Source organism: Melanerpes formicivorus, unplaced genomic scaffold (assembly GCF_026170545.1).
Source record: "Melanerpes formicivorus ecotype bairdi unplaced genomic scaffold, bMelFor1.0.p_v2 SCAF_113, whole genome shotgun sequence".
Classification (NCBI taxonomy): Eukaryota; Metazoa; Chordata; class Aves; order Piciformes; family Picidae; genus Melanerpes; species Melanerpes formicivorus.
Genome location: NW_027142465.1, coordinates 235,969 through 258,088, shown reverse-complemented (window position 1 = coordinate 258,088; position 22,120 = coordinate 235,969). Strand labels below are relative to the sequence as shown.

At 68.3% G+C, this 22,120-nt stretch overlaps 1 protein-coding gene across 1 annotated transcript; it reads right to left on the bottom strand.

Annotated features, from left to right (window-relative positions):
* Window positions 1-615: 615 nt before the first annotated feature.
* ADAM11 (ADAM metallopeptidase domain 11) lies at window positions 616-19,017 on the bottom strand. The gene is made up of 26 exons (XM_068167184.1): window positions 18,774-19,017; window positions 16,982-17,166; window positions 13,786-13,862; window positions 12,622-12,688; window positions 10,806-10,891; window positions 10,660-10,726; window positions 10,453-10,501; window positions 10,272-10,339; window positions 8,836-8,910; window positions 8,672-8,743; window positions 7,528-7,694; window positions 7,367-7,451; window positions 7,189-7,279; window positions 7,029-7,080; window positions 6,767-6,866; window positions 6,372-6,443; window positions 5,980-6,072; window positions 5,811-5,891; window positions 5,670-5,720; window positions 4,764-4,827; window positions 4,560-4,659; window positions 4,363-4,482; window positions 3,644-3,812; window positions 3,445-3,559; window positions 3,085-3,175; window positions 616-2,319 (listed from the first exon to the last, which is right to left on the bottom strand). The coding sequence occupies exons 1-26, from the start codon at window positions 18,829-18,831 to the stop codon at window positions 2,274-2,276; spliced, it is 2,301 nt and encodes a 766-aa protein (XP_068023285.1). The 5' UTR covers window positions 18,832-19,017; the 3' UTR covers window positions 616-2,273.
* Between the last annotated feature and the right edge of the window lie 3,103 nt (window positions 19,018-22,120).

Below are 22,120 nucleotides of genomic sequence, written 5' to 3'. Positions count from 1 at the left end.
GTGCGGGATGGCGGTGCGGCGGCGGCGGCGGCGGTGAGGTGAGGGAGCGGGGCCGCCGCCCCGGTGTGCTTGTCCCCTGCCGCCTGCCGGGACGGGGCCCTGCCGGGACGGGGCCCTGCGGCTCGGCCTGCTGGGGTGAGGGGCTGGGGGGTGTTTTGCTCTCTTGGCTCTGGAAGCACCGGGTGTGCACCCCCTCCCACCCCACCCCATTCCCTCCCTGGCGAGGCACCGGCGGCACCGGCAGCGCCGACGGCACCGGCGGCATCGGCGGCACCGGCAGCACCGACGGCACCGGCGGCACCGCCTGACCTTGCAGCGTTAAAATCATTAAGAAAAACTCCACTATTTATATATGTATATTAATGTCCCCAGCCCCAGTGACAACGGCGGCTTCTCGCTCGGAAGCGGGGCCGGCCCCTCGCCGCGGGCAGCGCCCCGGCACTGTGGCAGCTGTGGGGACCCCGTGGTGACAAATGACAGAGTCCAGACGCCCCCCGCCCGGGCTGGCTCCTGGTCCTCACGTCCCCCAGCCCACCACTGACCCCCCATGGGAGGAGTCACCACCGAATTAAAGCCTGGGGGTGCCCAGCCACCCCCCCACCCCCCCCCCCCCCCAATGCTGCTGTCACCTCCCAGCGCCCTGGCATGGCAGCGTCCTGCCCCCTGCCCAGTGCCAGCGCAGCCGAGGCAGCCGTGGGCGCTGCGGGCCCCCGGCTGGGCTGTCACACAACACCGGGGGGCACTGTGCACCTTGACCATGGCTGGGCTTGGGGACACCCTTGGTCCCCTTCTGCCACCGTGGCGAAAGGGCCCAGTGGTGGGCAGGGGAGGATGTGAAGGAGCCGTGCCCACACCTCTGTGGGCATGAGGCTGTCACCCAAGGCTGTCCTCCCGTCGAGTGTCACCAGGAGCACCCACACACACACCGAGTGTCACCAGGGGGTCTGAGTGTGTCCCCCCCCCCGCAGTGCTGAGTGTCACCAGTGGTCGAGGGGACCAGTGTGGGTCCCCAGTGCTCTGTGGTGCTGTGGGGTGGGTGGCCCTGTGGAGCCACCCCATGCAGGGTGACGTGTGCCATGGGGACAGGGTGGCACATCCCACTCACCTGCCACGAGGATGAGGGACATCCAGCAGGTGCTGTCCCCCCACCCAGCCTGTGGGCATGCAGGTGCCACCAGCCTGCCATGGGGCTGAGGTGACATGTGCCACCCCATGTGCCACCAGCCCAGGGCTCACCCTCTACCCCCAGGGTGAGCCCTGCTGTCACCTGCTGCCCCACCAGCCTGAGTGCCACCACTCTGGGGTTTGCCTGCCTGAGCTGGGGAAGGGAGAGGACCAGGACAGGACACAATCCCTGCCTTCAAGGGACAGCATAGCACCCATGGGTGCCATGACCTTGGGACCCCATGGCTGGGGTGTGCAGGTGTGCAGCCATGGCGTTTGGGAGTAGGGAGGGCTTGGGGGGGGGGGGGGCAACATACCCCACATGAGGAAGTGCAGAGATGCTTTGGAGTGAGGGGACACATCTTGGGGTGCAGATCTGGCCCCAGTGGACCCCACACCAGGGCTGGCATCTGGGGTGGGGGGGCCCATGACTCCCAGGCCCTGCACTGGGGTGGGGTGTTGGCCTGGTACTGGGCTGTACTGGCCTGATCCTGGGGTACTCTGGCTGCCATCTGGAGCCCCAGGCCCCAAAGCTGGAAGATGCTGATGGGGGCAGAGGAGGGGCTGTGGGCATGGGGGGTCCCTGCCCGCCCCCGCGGGTACATTCATGGCGGTGCCGGGAGTGCCACCGGCCCCGGGGCGGGGGCCAGAGGGGGCTCCTACATTCGTGGAGGTGTGGTGAGGGGCGGGGCGGGGGAGGGGTCCAGAGTGCCCCCCCTCCCCCGCTCTCCTCCTCGGCCGGGCACTCTGGGGGGGGTTGGGGCAGAGCGGCTCCGCTCAGGATCCCCCGGACCTGCAACACAGAAGTGGGCTGCGTTTAGTGTGGGGCAGTGACACGGGGGGGACACACGGGGGAGGGGGACACTGAGCTGGTAAGAGCCAGCACTAGGGTGGGGGCGGGGGGCTGCTGCCAAGCCCCTCCCTCCATCCGCCGTCTCTTTTCAGCTGCGGGGGGCACAGAGATGGAGACAGCACGGCCGGACACACAGCACACGGACAGACGGCCCGGGGGGCACAGACGGGCCCGGGGGGGCTCCCACGCCGTCAGGCTGCCGGACGGTGACGGTGACAGTGACGGTGACGAGGAGGAGACGATGGGGGGGACACGGTTACACTCCCTGCTGCGCCGGGTCGTACCTTCCGCGGCGGATGTTCCTTGGGGGGCGGCGGGGGGAGGGGAGAGGAGAGGAGGGTTAGTGCCACCTCCCCGGTCCCACGGACCCCCGCAGAGTGTCCCCCCCACCAGTGTCCCTGGTCCCACCGGCAGCACACGTGTCCCCGTGCCAGCCAGGAGCACACACACGGGGGCCACCGACACAGCCCCCCGGGCTTGGGGAGAGACACAGCCAGGACTGAGCAAGGGTCAGGGTGACAGCGACCCCCCCAGGGCTACGTGAAGGGGACCAGGGAGGGGTTGAGACAAGGGAACGGGCAGGGAACGTGGGACCGGGCAGGGAACGTGGGACCGGGCAGGGAGAAGGGGACCAGGCAGGGACCATGGGACCAGGCAGGGACCGTGGGACCAGGCAGGGACCGTGGGACCAGGCAGGGACCGTGGGACCAGGCAGGGACACAGGGACCAGGCAGAGACAAGGAGACCAGGCAGGGACACAGGGACCAGGCAGAGACAAGGAGACCAGGCAGGGGCATGGGGACCAGGCAGGGACACAAGGACCAGGCAGAGACAAGGAGACCAGGCAGGGGCATGGGGACCAGGCAGGGACACAGGGACCAGGCAGGGGCATGGGGACCCAGCATCCCCAGGCCCCAGGAGACCACACTGCAGGAGATGCCCAGCTGGGAGGGGACTGGGGGCGTCCCCACCCAGGGGTGCCCAGGGTGTCCCCAGGAGGGCGGGGCCTGGCGGGGTGTGGCCGGTGGCGGCAGTGGGAAGGGCTGAGCCATGCGGCGGCTGCTTACTTAAATCCCCAGCCTGTCCCCCCTAGGACGATGGCGGCCACCAGCACGGCCCCCGCGATGGAGCCGATAATGATATTGGTGCCACTGGGACCTGTGACAGAGGGGACAGGGAGGAGGGGACAGGGACACACGTCAGTGCGGGGGGCGGGGCCGCACAGGGACACAACCCCAGGGCAGCCCCAGCGCTGTGGGGACCTGAGGTGAAGGACAAAGCCAGCTGTGCCCTGCCGAGCCGTGGCACCGGGGTTGGGGGATGGTGCCAGCGGACTCCCTGGGGCGGCCGGGGACGAACCAGGACATCCCAGGCCGTGGGGGGAGGGGGGGCAGCAGGGACACGGGGACCCGGCGGGGCGCACGGACCCTTGTATCGCTCGGTCTCCCCCGTGGGCTTCGGCTCGGGGATGGGGTCGTAGACGCTGCAGTCCTTGCCCGTCCACTCGCTGCGGCAGATGCACTTCCCCTCGTTGCTGCACACCTGCGGGGGGACGGCGTCACCCCCCCACTGCCACGGACCCCCACCCCCGCCCCCCGCCCGCCCCCCGCCCGCCCTGCCCCTCACCCCGTGGTCGAAGCAGATCTTCCCGTCCCAGCTGCCAGGGCAGGAGCTGAAGTTAAAGGCCGTGGCTGGAAGGCATTTGCGGTCGAGACACAGCATGCCGGGGCCGCAGGGGGTCCCATCCTCCACGTAGCTCAGGTCCGAGCCGTCCACCAGCTGCACATGGCCTCCCCTGTGCCAGCACGGGCAGGACAGGTGACACCGGGACACCCCCACCCGCCCAGGGAGACCCCCACCTGCCCGGGGACACCCCCACCTGCCCAGGGACACCTTCTTCTGCCCGGGGACACTCCCGCCCGCCCGGGGACACCCCCACCCGCCCAGGGACACTCCCACCCGCCCAGGGAGACCCCTACAAGTCCAGGAACACCCTCACCCACCCAGGGACACCCCCTTCTGCCCAGGGACACCCCCACCTGCCCAGGGACACCCCCTTCTGCCCAGGGACACCCCCGCCAGCCCAGGGAGAGCCCCACCTGCCCAGGGACACCCTCTCCCACCCAGGGACACCCCCTTCTGCCTAGGGACACCCTCGCCCACCCAGGGACACCCCCGCCCGCCTAGGGACCCTCCCACCAGCCCAGGGAGACCCCTACAAGTCCAGGGACACCCTCACCCGCCCAGGGACACCCCCTTCTGCCCAGGGACACCCCCTTCTGCCCAGGGAGACCCCCTTCTGCCCAGGGCCACCCTCACCCACCCAGGGTCCTCCCCGTCCCCACCTGCAGTCCACATATCTGTTCTGGTGGTAGAAGGTGGTGGTGGCGATCTCGCCGCTGAGCTCCCCCAGCCGCGGCGCGCCGGAGATGTTGGCGCAGAGGAGGAAGCCGCAGAGGACGTCCCTGCAAGGCGCCGGTGGCATCAGCGGGACCGGCAGCTGGCACCCGGCACAGGGGCGCAGGGGTCGGGGCTCACTCACTGCTTGTTGCACTGCAGCCAGCCCAGCCCCTCACGCCCGCAGTTGCCCCTCTCGGTCCCCTCCACATTGAGCTTCTCGTAGCAGAAGCGCTCGGCCGAGCCTGGGAGTAAACTGCTGTCACCTGCTTGTCCCCTGCTTGTCCCCTGCTTGTCCCCTGCGGGCCCCCCCACGGCCTGACAAAGCCGCTGAGGGCCCCGCACTCACCGCGGCCCCACAGCGCGTTGCACTGCCGGTCTCTGGTCTTGCAGCGCCCTCCGTAGCATCGTCCCTGGGGAGCAGGAGAGGGCTCAGGGGCTGGCGAGGGGCTGGCGCCTGCGTCTGCACGGCCACCGAGGTGCTGCAAGGCTCTGGCCAGCATGCCCAAGCACCAGGATGCTGGAGCCCCCAGGGACATGCTGGAGCCCCCAGGGACATGCTGGAGCCCGAGGGATGTGTCCAGCACCGTGGGATGTGTCAGAGCCCCACAGGATGTTCCTGAGCTCATGGCACATGCCTGAGCCCACGGGGCACACCCCTGAGCCCCATCGGATGTGCCCAGGCCCCAGGGAATGTGCCTGAGCCCCACAGGATGTGTCTGGGCCCAAAAGGACATGCTGGGGCCCATGGGGGTGTGCCCAAGGTCCTTGGGGCATGCTGCATCCCATGGGGGTGTGCCCAAGGCCCATGGCACATGCTGCAGCCCATGGGGGTGTGCCCAAGGCCCTGGGGGCATTCTGCAGCCCATGGGGGTGTGCCCAAGGCCCTGGGGGCACGCTGCAGCCCATGGGGGTGTGCCCAAGGCCCAGGGGGCATGCTGCAGCCCATGGGGGGGTGTGCCCAAGGCCCTGGGGGCATGCTGCAGCCCATGGGGGGGGTGTGCCCAAGGCCCTGGGGGCATGCTGCAGCCCATGGGGGGGGGTGCCCAAGGCCCTGGGGGCGTGCTGCAGCCCATGGGGGGGTGTGCCCAAGGCCCTGGGGGCATGCTGCAGCCCATGGGGGGGGGGTGCCCAAGGCCCAGGGGGCATGCTGCAGCCCATGGGGGTGTGCCCAAGGCCCAGGGGGCACACTGCAGCCCATGGTGGGGGTGCCCAAGCCCCCTGGCCATGTGCCATCACTCCAGGCTGGCCTCACCTGCTCGTTCTCACAGAAGTAGCCATCCAGCTTGTGGAGGTTGGGGGGACACTGTGGGGACAGGCAGAGGACAGGTGATGCCCCATTGCCCCCCAGTGTGCCCCTCTGCGTGCCCCTCTGCGTGCCCCCAGCCCGGCTGACCTGGCTGGAGTCCCCGGTGCAGCTCTCGGGGATGTCGCACTCGTTGACAGCCTCCCGGCAGGACACACCTCGGGGCTCGTACTGCAGGGGGCAGGAGGCCATCAGCAGCCCATGGCACAGCGGCTCTGGTGCCCACCTGGGACACCAGCTGTGCCCCCCAGCCCCTCACCTTGCAGCCTTTGCAGCAGAGCCCATCGCTGCACATGGCATCGTGGGTCAGCGTGCACTTCTTGCAGCAGTTGCCCCCGCTCTTGGCACACTCCTGCAGGGACAGCAGCCAGCATGGCACTGCCAGCCACCAGGTGGTGCCACCACGGGGACAGCAGCCAGCACGGCACTGCCAGCCACCAGGTGATGCCACCACGGGGACAGCAGCCAGCATGGCACTGCCAGCCACCAGGTGATGCCACCACGGGGACAGCAGCCAGCATGGCACTGCCAGCCACCAGGTGATGCCACCACGGGGACAGCAGCCAGCATGGCACTGCGAACCACCTGGCAGTGCCACCATGGGAACAACAGCCTGCATGGCACTGCCAGCAGCCCCCAGCCCCTGCTCACCGCCAGCGAGCCGCAGTCGCATTCCTCTCCGGCCTCCACGAAGCCATTGCCGCACTCCGGAGGGTCCAGGAGCTGCCAAGACAGAGATGGAGGTGGGGGAGGCAAGAGCTTCTGAGGGGGGGGGAGGGTCCTGGATGCTGCCACAAGCCCCTCCCCCAAAGGGTTTGATATCTCCAAGGGGGCAGCAGGACCCCGAGCTGTTTGCTTTGCCCCAGGATCCAGCTGTGGGCCCCGCTGGGCACCGCGGGTGCAATGCCAAGGTCACTGCCTCGGATGTGGCAGGGGCTGGGGGAGATCAGGAGGCGCTGGGAGCTTTCCCTGGGGCATTGTCCCCGCTCCGGACAGCCAGCCGGGGCCAGGGGAGGGTCGGGGGGCGGAGGGGGAGGGGGCGGTACCTTCAGGGGCTTGTTGAAGAGGCAGCTGCCGCCCCCGTCCTGCAGGAACTGGTTGTACTCATCGATGCTGCAGCGAGAGAACTTCCGCGGCAGGTAGTACCTGCGGGAGGGAGGGGAGCACCGTCACCCCCCCTGCCGCCCAGCTGCCGTCACCTGGCACCCCCGGTCACTCCACGACCAGGCAGGGGATGTCCCTGCCACCCGCGGTGACGTGGGGCGCGGGGGGGGGTCTGTGGCAGTGCCACCCCAAGCGGGCACCCACCCTGTGTCCTCCATGATACAGCCCAGCCACGAGTCCGGACAGCGGCAGTCCCCTGGGAGGAGAGGAGCCAGGCTGGGGGTGCCTGCTGCCTTGCCACCCGCCTGGTGGCACCGCAGTGTCCCCCCGCTGTCCCCGTTCCCCTCCGGGGGGGGTCAGGTACCTGCAGCCGCCCGGTGCTTGTTCCACATCATGCCCACGTTCTGCCCCAGCGTCTGTGCCAGCGTCACCGCCATGGCTGCCACGTTGCCGTACTGCACGGGAGGGACAGGGGCTCACCACGGGCCCCCCCCCCAGTCCCAGCCTGCTCTCACGGATGGGGGAGGTCTCCCCACACCCACCTCGTTGACACCCCCGGCGCGGGTGGGCGAGCAGATGCCCCCCACGAAGGCGGTGCCGCTGCGGCTGCTCTGAAACGTCCGACCCCTGCGAGGAAGAGGATGGTGGGGGTGGGGGCGGTGGCTCCAGGCCCCCCGGGAGGGGTCGCGGCCGCGGCGCTTACGAGAAGAGGTGGACGGTGTCGCTGTGCTCCGCCGCCCCCTCCCGCCGGTACTTGGCGAACTCGTTCAGCGTCTCCAGGGAGTCTTGCCCCATCCGGATCCTGTCCTCCAGGGCCCAGGTCTCCATGGCCACCAGCACGATGCGGGTGTTGAGCTGCTCCTTGTAGATCTGGGAGGGTGAAGGGACGGCACTGCCGATGGAATCGCTCCCCAGGACCACCCTCCCCAGGACAACACTCCCCAGGGTCACCCTCCCCAGGACAACCCTCCCCAGGACCACCCTCCCCAGGGTCACCCTCCCCACGACAAACCCTCCTCAGGACTACCCTCCCCAGGGTCACCCTCCCCACGACAAACCCTCCTCAGGATCACCCTCCCCAGGACCACCCTCCCCAGGACCACTCTCCCCACGACAAACCCTCCTCAGGATCACTCTCCCCAGGACAATCTCTCTCCCCAGGACAATCTCTCCCCAGGACAAACCCTCCAGGCACCAGGGAACCCCTGGGAACAAATCCTGCAGGACCTGGGCACAACCTTCTCCAGGGACAATCCCCCAGGGACAAACCACCAGTGGGACAAACCCACCAGGTGCTGCCAGCCAACCCCCCTGGGGACAGAGCCATAAGCTGCCAGGGAAAAGACCCTGTGGGACAATCCTCCAAGGGACAACCCCTAAGGGACCAACCCCCCCAGGTGCTGAAGTCCAACGCTCTGGGTGTGGACCAATCCCCCCCGGGACAAACCCAGCCGGTGCCAAGGACGAGCAGCTGCAGTTGTCCCCTCAAGGACAAACCCTCAGTGGGACACAGCTCCGGAGGCCAATCCTCCCGGGGACAGCCCCACCAGCTGATGGGGACAAACTCCCTGGGGACAAGCCCACCCGGGGACAAGCCCACTGGAGACCACCCCTCTGGGAACAAACTCCCACCAGGAGACAAACCCACTGGGGACAAACCCAGAGGGCACTTAGGGGACAATGCCCTCTGCCCAGAGACGCCCACCAGGGACAAGCGTGCTGGGAGTGAGCCCCCCCCGAGACAAACCCACCAGGTACCAGGAACTGACTCCCCCGGGGACCAACCCCACCAGGGACAAGTCCTCACCGGGGCACAGGGCCCCTGGGCACAGGGCCACCCCTCTCACCATGTCAGCCAGGTTGACCACAGACTTGGCGAAGTTGCTGGTGAGAACCACGGACTTGCGGAGCTGCAGGAACTGGGGGGGACACCAGGGGCCAGGTTGGGCCGGGGGGAGTCACTCCAAGACCCCACCCCCACCCCCCCAGCCCTGGGACCCTCCCAGGTTACCAGCTGATGGTCGTTCACCACGGCCAGCTCGATGTACTTGGTCTCGCTGTGCACCGTGTGCTGGGCTCGGCGAACCTGCGGCGAGAGCGCAGCCTGAGCCCGCGGCGAGAGTGCAGCCTGAGCCCCCCGGCGAGAGCCCAGCCTGAGCCCCCAGCAAGAGCCCAGCCTGAGCCCCCCGGCGGGCGAGAGCCCACCCTGAGCCCCCCGGCGAGAGCCCAGCCTGAGCCCGCGGCGAGAGCCCAGCCTGAGCCCCCCGGCTAGAGCCCAGCCTGAGCCCCCCGGCTAGAGCCCAGCCTGAGCCCCCCGAGGCGAGAGCCCACCCTGAGCCCCCCGGCGAGAGCGCAGCCTGAGCCCGCGGCGAGAGCGCAGCCTGAGCCCCCAGCAAGAGCCCAGCCTGAGCCCCCCGGCGAGAGCCCAGCCTGAGCCCCCCGAGGCGAGAGCCCAGCCTGAGCCCCCCGGCGAGAGCCCAGCCTGAGCCCCCCGAGGCGAGAGCCCAGCCTGAGCCCGCGGCGAGAGCCCAGCCTGAGCCCCCCGAGGCAAGAGCCCAGCCTGAGCCCGCGGCGAGAGCCCAGCCTGAGCCCGCGGCGAGAGCCCAGCCTGAGCCCCCCCCGGCTAGAGCCCAGCCTGAGCCCCCCGGCGAGAGCCCAGCCTGAGCCCCCCCCGGCTAGAGCCCAGCCTGAGCCCCCCGAGGCAAGAGCCCAGCCTGAGCCCCCCGAGGCGAGAGCCCAGCCTGAGCCCCCCGGCGAGAGCCCAGCCTGAGCCCCCCGGCGAGAGCCCAGCCTGAGCCCCCCAGCAAGAGCCCAGCCTGAGCCCCCCAGCGAGAGCCCAGTCGGAGCCCCTTGCCAAGAGCCCAGCCTGAGCCCCTCGGCAATAGCCCAGCCTGAGCCCCTCGGCGAGAGCCCAGCCTGAGCCCCCCGGCGAGAGCCCAGCCTGAGCCCCCTGGCTAGAACTCAGCCGGAGCCCGCGGCGAGAGCCCAGCCTGAGCCCGCGGCAGGAGCCACCAAGGACCTTGCTGGAGCTCTCCCCTGGGTGTCTGCCTGTGAGGGATGCTTGGGGTGCACGGAGTGGAAAAGGTGACTGGGTGGGCTTGGGGATGGTTCCCCTCGGGCTGGTGGGTCCCCAGGGCATCCCCGGGCCTGGGCAAGAGCAATGCCCTGCAGACACAGCCCCAGCACCTTACAGACACAGACACAGCACCCTGCAGACACGGCCCCAGCACCCTGCAGACACGGCCCCAGCACTCTGCAGACACGGCCCCAGCAACTCAGGTGAGCCTGGCTGCCCCCCCGGCAGAGCTGTGCCATGTGCAAGTGGCCACCCTGCTGAAGCTGATCCGGCAGTTGGAGGCCAACCCATGTCCAAACACCCTTGCCCCTGCCTGTATCCTCTGTCCCCTGCCTCCTGTCCCTCCCTGTCCCCCCCTGCCCCACACCAACCTGCCGCCGCCGCCGCAGCTTTGGTAAGCCGCCCGAGAGGTCCCGGTGCAGCGCAGGGAAGAGGCAGCCTGGAGGGAAGGGACAGAGCTGGCGAGGTGCAGGAGGACGTGGGGCCACCGGGGCCAGCGGGGCCAGCGGCAGCGTCGCCAGCGGTGAGGGCTGGCCCGGCGCGAAGGCTCACCCGGCTGGGGGCAGCTGGGGACTCGCTGCACGATGTGTGGCCGGAGACCCTGCCGCGGGGAGCTGAGTGTCAGGGCTCGGGGACGTGGCAGCGTGGAGTGGGGACAGCCACGTCCCCAGGGCTGCCCCTGAGCCGCGGCCAGCCCCACAGGGCTGCGGTGGGGAACCTGCGGCGGGCACGCAGCGGGGTCCCGCTGCCAGCGCTCACCTGCCTGTGCTCAGTGCCCACCCGGGGCTCGATCAGGTAGGTGGCTCGGCCGTCCGAGAAGACCCCCCTGGCACGGAGAGATGCGGTGACAGGGGACAGGGGGGTGCAGCCCCCCCGCCCCCTTCCGGCCCGCCCTGGGTACTCACCGCAGGCCCTGGCAGCTGGAGAGAGCCACGAAGGAGCGAGGCTGCCCCCGGATCCGGCCCTGGTAGTAGCAGTGCTCCCCTGCACCCTGCCGGGGCGGGGAGGGGCAGCTGAGCCCGCCGGGCCCGGGCCCTGAGTCCCATCCTGCCCGGTGCTGAGCAGGCAGCTGCCCCTGCGCTGGCATCCCCAGGAGCCCCGGGGCTGGTGGCTCTGGGCTTCACCAGTCACTGGGGGTCCCTGCCTGTCACCCCTGGGGTGCCCTTGCTGCCCATGGCACCCAAGGGGGCACCCAGCACAGGCTGGCAGTCTGTGCCAAAGCACCTTGGGGATCACCAGTCGTGCCAGCACCCACAGGAGGGAGGCCCTGCCCTCTGCACCCACCCTGATGCATGGGCTGGGCACCCCGAGGGGGGGAAGGGCACCATGAGGGCACCCAGGTGGAGATCCTGAGCTGCTGGTGGCCAGCCCTCAACTTCCGGGCTTAGAAACCTGCTGCCAGGACTCCAGAGCTGGCAGGGCATGGCACAGCATGGCACTGCACACCGTGGCAGGGGGGGCACACTGTGGCACTGCATGGCACTGCACACCGAGGCAGGGGGGGCACACTGTGGCACTGCATGGCACTGCACACCGTGGCAGAGGGTGGCACATTGTGGCACTGCATGGCAAGGTGGCAGAGGGTGGCACACTGTGGCACTGCATGGCACTGCACACCGAGGCAGGGAGGGGCACACTGTGGCACTGCATGGCACTGCACACCATGGCAGGGGGGGGGCACACTGTGGCACTGCATGGCACTGCACACCGAGGCAGGGGGTGGCACACTGTGGCACTGCATGGCACTGTGGCAGAGGGTGGCACACTGTGGCACTGCATGGCACTGCACACCGAGGCAGGGGGGGCACACTGTGGCACTGTATGGCACTGCACACCGTGGCAGAGGGTGGCACATTGTGGCACTGCATGGCACTGTGGCAGAGGGTGGCACACTGTGGCACTGCATGGCACTGCACACCGAGGCAGGGGGGGCACACTGTGGCACTGCATGGCACTGCACACCGTGGCAGAGGGTGGCACATTGTGGCACTGCATGGCACTGTGGCAGAGGGTGGCACACTGTGGCACTGCATGGCACTGCACACCGAGGCAGGGGGTGGCACACTGTGGCACTGCATGGCACTGCACACCATGGCAGGGGTGGCACACTGTGGCACTGCATGGCACTGCACACCATGGCAGGGGGGGCACACTGTGGCACTGCATGGCACTGCACACCGAGGCAGGGGGTGGCACACTGTGGCACTGCATGGCACTGCACACCATGGCAGGGGGGGCACACTGTGGCACTGCATGGCACTGCACACCGAGGCAGGGGGGTGGCACACTGTGGCACTGCATGGCACTGCACACCATGGCAGGGGGTGGCACACTGTGGCACAGCATGGCACTGCATGGCACTGCACACCGAGGCAGGGGGTGGCACACTGTGGCACTGCATGGCACTGCACACCGAGGCAGGGGTGGCACACTGTGGCACTGCATGGCACTGCACACCGAGGCAGGGGTGGCACACTGTGGCACTGCATGGCACTGCACACCGAGGCAGGGGTGGCACACTGTGGCACTGCATGGCACTGCACACCGTGGCGGGGGGGGGCACACTGTGGCACTGCATGGCACTGCACACCGAGGCAGAGGGTGGCACACTGTGGCACTGCATGGCACTGCACACCGAGGCAGAGGGTGGCACACTGTGGCACTGCATGGCACTGCACACCGAGGCAGGGGTGGCACACTGTGGCACTGCATGGCACTCACCGTGCTGTGGCTGCCGTTGCTGCCCGTGCCAACGTGCCGCTCCTCGTAGTGGGATGCCAGAAGGTGGCTGCCAGGAGCAGGCAGAGGTTGAGAGGTCACAGTGGCAGGAGGAGGAAGAAGAGGAGGAGGAGGAGAGGGAGGCAGCATCCTCATCATGCACCCTCCTGGTGCACCCACCCACCCACCCGCCACCCACGCAGGTGGCATCGCCCTGGCATGGGAGCCCTCAGGTTGTGAGGGTGCTGCCATCCCAGGGGGCTCTGCCTCCTACCCACAGCCTGCAGCTCAGCCCCACTGCCCCAGCCGGGATGGCTCCAGGCAGCCCAACCCTGCCCCAGACCCCCAGCGGCTCCACTGCCTCCCTCCTGCCAGGAGCCAGTGGCAGTCCCACAGCAGGTGCCCCCAGCCCAATAATGGTGCCCCCAGCCCCATGATGGTGCCCCCAAGCCCCAGCCAGTGCCCCCAGCCCTGCAGCAGGTGCCCCCAGCCCAATAATGGTGTCCCCAATCCCACAGCAAGTGTGCCCCCAGCCCAATGATGGTGCTCCCAGCCCCATGGTGGTGCCCCCAAGCCCCAGCCAGTGCCCCCAGCCCCATGATGGTGCCCCCAACCCTGCAGCAGGTGCCCCCAGCCCCATGGTGGTGTCCCCAATCCCACAGCAAGTGTGCCCCCAGCCCAATGATGGTGCCCCCAGCCCCATGATGGTGCTCCCAACCCTGCAGCAGGTGCCCCCAGCCCAATGATGGTGCTCCCAGCCCCATGGTGGTGCCCCCAACCCTGCAGCCATTGCCCCCAGCCCCATGGTGGTGCCCCCAAGCCCCAGCAAGTGCCCCCAACCCCATGGTGGTGTCCCCAACCCTGCAGCCATTGCCCCCAGCCCCATGGTGGTGTCCCCAATCCCACAGCAAGTGTGCCCCCAGCCCCATGATGATGCCCCCAAGCCCCATGGTGGTGCCCCCAGCCCCATGGTGGTGCCCCCAACCCTGCAGCAGGTGCCCCCAGCCCCATGATGGTGTCCCCAGTCCCACAGCGTGTCCCCAATGATGGTGCCCCCAAGCCCCAGCAGGTGTCCCCAGCCCCATGGTGGTCCCCCCCAGGCACACAGCAGCTGCTCCCAGCCCCAGGGTGGGTTCCCAGCCCCCCGCCCCCCCCCCCGCCGCTCACTGGTTCAGCCGGAGGTCGAGGGTGAAGGCGGAGCCGAAGGCTTGCACCAGGAAGCTCACCCGCGCCAGGTGCAGCCCCTGCGAGAGAGCCGGAGCCGGCAGCCCCCAGGGCAGGTTGAGAACGAAAATAACCACCCCCGGGGCAAAGCCCCCAGGAGTGCCCCTCGGTTGATACCCCCCTCCCCAAAACAACCCCAATGCAAAGCCAGGAGCTGCATCTTGCTCCTCATCCTCACTCCTGCAGCATCAGGATTGCAGCTGCAGCCCATCACCTGCACCCCATCATCACCTGTACCCCATCATCACCTGTACCCAACACCTGCACCCCATTACCTGCACCCCATCACCTGCATCCCATCACCTGCACCCCACTATCACCTGCACCCCATCATCACCTGCACCCCATCACCTGCACCCCATCACCTGCACCACACCATCACCTGCACCCCATCATCACCTGCACCCCATCACCTGCACCCCATCACCTGCACCACACCATCACCTGCACCCCATCATCACCTGCACCCCATCACCTGCACCCCATCACCTGCACCACACCATCACCTGCACCCCATCATCACCTGCACCACACCATCACCTGCACCACACCATCACCTGCACCCCATCACCTGTATCCCATCACCTGCACCCCATCATCACCTGCACCCCATCACCTCTATCACATCACCTGCACCCCATCATCACCTGCACCCCATCACCTGTACCCCATCACCTGCACCCCATCACCTGCACCACATCATCACCTGCACCCCATCATCACCTGCATCCCATCACCTGCACCCCACCACCTGCACCCCATCATCACCTGCACCCCATCACCTCTATCACATCACCTGCATCCCATCACCTGCACCCCACCACCTGCACCCCATCCCCTGTATCTCATCACCTGCACCCCATCATCACCTGCACCCCATCACCTGTACCCCATCATCACCTGCACCCCACCATCACCTGAACCCCATCACCTGCACCCCATCATCACCTGCACCCCACCATCACCTGAACCCCATCACCTGCACCCCATCACCTGCACCCTATCATCACCTGCACTCCATCATCACCTGCACCCCATCACCTGCACCCCATCATCACCTGCACCCCATTACCTGTATCTCATCACCTGTACCACATCATCACCTGCACCCCACCATCACCTGAACCCCATCACCTGCACCCCATCATCACCTGCACCCCATCATCAGCTGCACCACATCACCTGCACCCCACTATCACCTGCACCCCATCACCTGTATCCCATCACCTGCACCCCACCATCACCTGCACCCCATCACCTGCACCCCATCATCACCTGCACCCCACTATCACCTGCATCCCACCATCACCTGCACCCCACTATCACCTGCACCCCATTACCTGTATCCCATCACCTGCACCCCATCATCAGCTGCACCCTATCACCTGCACCCCATCATCACCTGCACCCCACCATCACCTGCACCCCATCACCTGCACCCCATCATCAGCTGCACCCTATCACCTGCATCCCACCATCACCTGCACCCCACTATTACCTGCACCCCATCATCTGCACCCCATTACCTGTATCCCATCACCTGCATCCCACCATCACCTGCATCCCACCATCACCTGCACCCCATCACTTGCACCCTATCACCTGCATCCCATCACATGTACCACATCACCTGTACCCCATCACCTGCACCCCATCACCAGTATCCCATCACCTGCACCCCATCACCTGCACCCCATCATTACCTGCACCCCATCACCTGCACCCGTCACCTGCACCCCATCATCACCTGCATCCCATCACCTGCACCCCATCATCACCTGCACCCCATCACCTGTATCCCTTCACCTGCACCCCATCATCACCTGCACCCCATCACCTGCATCCCATCACCTGCATCCCATCACCTGCACCCCATCATCACCTGCACCCCATCACCTGCATCCCATCACCTGCACCCCATCATCACCTGCACCCCATCACCTGTATCCCTTCACCTGCACCCCATCACCCTGTGTTTGGCTGGGGGCTTCTGGAGCATCATCCCCACTCCCCCTGGGCCCAGCTCAGCCATGGCAGAGCCTCTCCAGCTCCCTCCCATCCTGTGGTGCCTGCTGCTCCTGACCTAATTCCTGCCTGAGCCCCGACAACCTCTCTGCACAGGTGAGGGGCTGTCACCAGCAGTGTGTCCCTTGGCAGCCCAGCAGCTCCACGCTGGGGCAGGTGGCAGCCAGGGGAAGCCAACTCCTCCTCGGGGTGCCCCATGCCCTTGCTGACCCTCTGGGTGCAGCTCAGGGTGGTGACATGAGGACAGGGACCCACCTGCCACTGCCCAGCAGCCCTGGGAGGGGACACTGCCGGCCGTGACGGTGGGCACCAGGTCAGGCAGCACAGCCGGGAGAGCCTCAGGGGACTGCCCTGAGATCCGCAGCGGCTCCACCGCCCTGTGGTGCCCTGGCTTGGCACCTCCCCAGTGCCCCTCCAGTGCCGGCAGTATCCTGGCACCCCTGGCACCTCCCGCTGCCCGGCGGCTTTACTCTGCCCGGGTTTCAATCACCCTTGCAGCAGCTGCCGCTCGTTACTGCTCCTGGAGAGCCCGGGCAGGGGGAGGGGTCGATGAGGCTCGGCCCCCGCAGCTGCCACGCCTGGCTCTAAGCACCGACCCCCACCCTACCGGGTGCCACCCCTGCGCCCTCTCCCCTTAATGCCAGCACACCGGGCACCGGCCACGGGTGAAGGTCGCCGGGCAGTGCTGAGGCAGGGAGGGGGTGGCTGGGGGGGTGGCACCATGTGGGGCTGCTCCACGTGGCTGGGGTCGTCCTCCACGACACTGGAGCCGTGAGTCCATCCCTTCCGCGGCAGCTCTGCCAGCCTCCCCCCTGCCCCCTCGCACCCTGCCCGCTCCCATTCCGTCTCTCATCGCCCACACGAGCCTCGCCAGCGCCCGGCCCCGCCGGGATCCTGTGGCACACAGCAGTGCCCCGCTGGGGGCGGGGGGAGGAGGGGTGACAGCAGCGTTGGGTCCCCAGGGGGTGAAGGTCCCAGTTTGGGCTGCTGGTGCCCACGCACGTGCTGGAGTGCGGAGCAGCTGGCACCGGCAGCTCGCTGGGGACGTGCCCACCCCCCCGGGGACCCCAGGAATAGAGGACAGGGGGAATAGGAGACAGTGTGGTTCACTTACAGAGCCTCTTCCTCCTCCTCCTCCAGCATCATTCCTGACCCTGGTGTCCAGCTGATGCCTCTGGACCTCTCCTCCCGAGCTCTGCCCCACCAGCCTGCTGGGGTGGGTGATCTGGGACACCCCCTGCCCGTCCTGCCATCCGGCCCGGGGCAGCCTCCGCTGCAAGCTGGCCTGCGCCGCGGGACCTGTGGGCAAGGCAGCTGCTGCTGGTGGCTGGGGGGAGCAGGGGGCTGGAGCCATGGGGGCTGGGGACATGGGGGCTGGGATGAAGAGGAACACAGGAGGCTGAGCACATGGCAGGCTGAAGATGTGAGAGCCTGGAGACACAGGGTGTTGAGGATGAGGAAGGCTGAAGACAAAGGGTGGAGGACACGGGGGACTGGGGACAAAGGGACAGGGATGGGGACTTGCTCTGGGGGCGACTCTCAAGTGTGGCACTGAATCCCCAAGGGGGCACCTGTGTCCTGGGTGGGATGCCCAGAGGGCATGGAGGGTGGGTGCAGGGACACGCCTGAGCGTGGGTGGCTGGGAGACACGGGAGGGACGCCCAGGCCGGTGCTGTGTCCAGGAGGGGACACCCCAGGAGCACAGGCTTGGGGGTGCCCAGGGGACATGTGAGACCAGTATGGGGACACGTCTGGGGAGGAAACTCAAAGGGCCTCAGACCCAGTGGCATCTCCTGGAGGGAGCACTGAGGGGACACGGGGGGCTGGTAATGTGATCCATCCCGGGGGGCTCACCCGGGGGATGTGTAAGGGACCCAGGAATGCCATGGCACCTGGACTGGGTCTGGGCACGGCAGCACAGCCTGGAGGGGACACCCAGGGGACAAGGGGAGCGGGGATGAGGACAACTTCTGAGAGGATGTGCAGGGCTGGGCTGGGGACACATCCCAGCGGGAGATGCTGAGCCGGCATGGGGACACCTCCGGCAGGGGACACAGAGGGGACACGCAGGGGACAGAGGGCTGGCAGGGGAACACCTCCTGAGGGGACATGGGGAGCCTCTGTGGGGACACCCCTCCAGAGCGGACACCCCTCCAGAGGGGACACCCAGGGCACAGGAGAGCAGCTATGGGGACACTTCTGGAAGGACCATGAGGGGGCCACTGTGGGGACACCTCCATAGGGGACATCCAGGGGACACCAGAGGGCTGCTATGGGGACACATCGCAAGAGGACACGGAGGGCCGCGGGGGGAACACCTTCTGGGGGACAGCCGGGGGACAGGGCAGTCGATACGGGGTCACCTCCCACGGGGGACATGAGGGGCGGCTGTGGGGACACCTCCCGGAGGGGACAGCCGGGGGACACGGCGGGAAGCGCTATGGGGGCACCTCCGGAGAGGGCAGGGAGGGCTGCCGTGGGGAGGCTCCCGCGGGGCCGGCGCGGGGCAGGGGTTGCGGGGCCGGTGGGGGCGGCGGGGGCGGCAGGTGCGGGGCCGGATGGCTGCGGGGGGGGGCGCGGGCCCGGCCCCTCCCGGGGCGCTGCGGGGCGGCGCTGCGGAAAAATGTGTCGATGCAGCGAAAAAACCGCAGCGGCGGCGGGCACCGGGGCTGGGCACCGCCACCGGCAGCGACGCCGGGGCCGGGCAGCGGGGCCGGGGCCGTGCGGGGACCCGGGGGATGCGGGGGCCGGGAACTGAGGGCTGCCGGGGCCGGAGGGGCGCGGGGAGCGCGGGGATGCGCGGAGCGGGGGGATGCGCGGAGCGGGGGGATGCGCGGAGCGGCGCGGTGCGGGGGCCGGAGCGATGCCGGGCGCGGAGCCGTGCGGGGCCCGGGCCCGGGACCTACCTGCCCGCGGGGTGAGCGAGAGCAGCGCGGCCAGCAGCCAGCCCCGCAGCGGGCTCATGGCTCCCTCATAATCCGAGCGCGGCCGCGCCGGGCCCGTGCAGCCGGGGACCGTCCTGCCCGTCCCTCCGGTCCCTCTGGTCCCTCCGCCCCGGGCCGGGCAGGGAGCGGCCGCCGGGCCCCGGGAGCGCCGCCCCCCCCTGCACGCGTGCACGGCACCGGGCCCCCCGCCACCGGCACCGGCGCCGGCAGCGGCACCGGCAGCGCCCGCCCCGCCCCGGGGCCGCCCCGCCCCGGCCCCGCCGCCCCCCTCCCAACCCAACCCCGGTCCCGGCTCCAGCCGCCCCCCCCCCGCCAGCCCCGGCTGCCGCAGCGCCGCTGGCACCCCCCGTGGCATTGCAGCACCGGGGCCCGGCCGGTATCGCCCCCGGGCCGGCATCACCCACACTCCCCCGGCCCCGGTACCGCAGCCCCTGCTCTCCTCCTCCCCACCCACCGCCCCGCTCCCGGTACCATTTCCCGAGCCGGTACCGAAGCCGCCACCGGTACTCAGTCCCCGGCTAGGACTGGAAAGGAGAAGCCATCCCCGACTCCCCCCAGCCAGTCCCAGACTCCCCCCAGCCAGTCCCAGACACCCCCCAGCCAGTCCCAGACTCCCCCCAGCCAGTCCCAGACACCCCCCAGCCAGTCCCAGACTCCCCCCAGCCAGCACAAGACATCTCCACACCCGTGCTGGGCTCCTGTCCGTACATCCTCCCCCCCCCCCCGCCCACCGCCCAGCCCCCCATCAGGGACTGGAGTGGATGAGCCAGCACCGGACACCCTCCCCGGTCGGTACTGGACCATCCCAACCAGTACCAGCTCCCCCCTGCACTATGGGACACCTCCCCACCGGTGCTGCCCCCCAGCCAGTACCAGGCCCCCTATCCAGTAGCCCTCCTCAGTATCCAGCCCCAGCCCCGAGCCGGGCTGGAGTGGGTCAGCCTGTATCAGCCCCCCCCAGTCAGTAGGGAACCACCAGGACTGGACCTCCCCCAGTCAATACTGGGCTCCACCAAGGACTGGACTGCCCAGCCAGTGCCAGCCCCCTGCCAGTGCCAGCCCCCTGCCAGTGCCAGAGCCTCTCACTGAGTCTCCCATCTGGTCCCAGGTCCCTCACTGGCCCCTGGCCAGCACTGGATCCCCTCCAGCCAGCACTGGAGCTCCTAACTGGTATCAGGCTCCCAACTGGTGTTGAACCCCACCCTGTACCAGGGCTCCCAGCCATTATCAGGACCCTCAGGCATCATCAGAGCCTCCCCAGTTGGGACTGAAGCCCCCCAGCCAGTACCAAGCCCTCCAGCCTGTGCCCCCAGTCAGTGCTGCTGCTGGCTGTGTGACTCCAGCTCTGGCTGGATCTGGGGGACACTGGAACTGGGGATGCTGCAGCTGGGGAAGCAGGTCAGCCCTGGACCTTCGCTGGTGGGTGGGTGCTGAGGGGTCTCTACCCACAGCCAGGCTTAACCCTCAGGAAGCAGCAGAAGCAGGGACCCCACCTTGGGGTGCCCCAGCTTCAGGGGGTGCCCCAAGGCCACGTTCCTCACCTGGGGCTAAGGGATAACTCTTGAGGGGATAGAAGCTCCAGCAGTGTCCTGATTGCTCAGCTGTGGGGTGGGAGGGTCCAGCACTGTGGGGGGTGGACACCCACCCCATGGGGGGGGACCATCCTGAGGGCACTGGGGGGGTCTGAGCCTCAAGGTGATGGTCAGTTGAGCAGTGCAAGGAGGACAACTCATCCTGGAGACCTTCTGGAGACCATCAGCCCCAGCTCCTGCTCCCCAGGGGCCAGAGCCAGGCCCTGGGTGCTGGTGTCTCCATGGGTGCTGATGGGCAGTCCCTGCCTGTGCTCGAGCTGGGGGTGAGACATGACCCCCACACTGCTCCCCAGAATCCCAGCCCCAGCTCCCATCCTCCACCCTGCTCCAGGAGAACTCATCCCACACCTCTGCATCACCTCTCCAGCCCAAGCCCTCCTGGGCTGTCTCTGCTCAGGTTCCAGCCAGCACCCAGGGAGGGACTCCCCACATCTCCTCTGCTCCCCAGCCTGGATGAACCCAAGGAAAGGATGAGTCCAGCACCCATCCCCTCCCCCTGGGCCCTCAGGGACCCCTGACCCTGTGCGTGCCCTCCCCACGGACCCTCCTCTTTTCCAAGCAGCTCCTCCTGGCTCCCCTGCACCTCCTCCCTTGGCCTCGGTGACAGCTCTGCAGGTCTGAGGCACCCAAAAGCACCAGGCTGAGCTGCTGGATGGCTGAGTGCCACAGGCTCCCTCCCCACCCTGAGCCCTCTTGGGGGTGGCCACTTTGGCTTTCACCACTCCGTGCAGAATCTGGGGGCAGGGCAGGGAAGGCAGGAGAGGGCAGGGAAGGCAGGAGAGGGCAGGGAAGGCAGGAGAGGGCAGGGAAGGCAGGGAGGGCAGAGAGGGCAGGGAAGGCAGGAGAGGGCAGGGAAGGCAGGAGAGGGCAGGGAAGGCAGGAGAGGGCAGGGAGGGCAGGGAAGGCAGGAGAGGGCAGGGAAGGCAGGAGAGGGCAGGGAAGGCAGGAGAGGGCAGGGAAGGCAGGGATGGCAGGAGAGGGCAGGGATGGCAGGAGAGGGCAGGGAAGGCAGGAGAGGGCAGGGATGGCAGGAGAGGGCAGGGATGGCAGGAGAGGGCAGGGATGGCAGGAGAGGGCAGGGAAGGCAGGAGAGGGCAGGGATGGCAGGAGAGGGCAGGGATGTGCCTGAGGCTGGGAGCAGGCAGGAGGCTCAGCTCCAGCTCCTTGCCCTCAGCACTCTGCAGCAGGCCCAGGCTGGAGGGAGCAGCTTCACCCCAGCTGGGCTCTGGCAGAGGAGTTGCTCCTGCTCAGGATGGGGCCCCCAAGCTTGCCTGGAGCAGCTGCCCCACTCCCCCCCCCCCCCCCGATGGTTGGACTCAGTGACCCCAAAGGAGCAATTCTGTGACTCCAGGATTCTGAGCTCAGCAGGGGGGAGGCAGGGCTGTGACCTGCTGCCCTCAGACCTTCATCTTCCTCACTGCAGGGTTTTTCCCCTTGGCTATTAGGAACTTTCTTCACTGCAAGGGTGGTCAGGGGCTGGCAGAGGCTGCCCAGGTGGAGTCACCCTGCCTGGAGGTGCTCAAAACCAGACAGCCCTGGCACTGGGGGACATGGGGCAGGGGTGGCAGGTGGCTGGTTGGACTCCCTGACCTTAGGAGGCTTTTCCAACCCAAACACTTGTGTGGCTCTCTGACAACCAGCCACAAAGGCAGCAGGGAGGTGAGGAACCTGCAGCATAGAACTGACTCAGCTGCTGCACCTCAGCCAGGTCTGCAA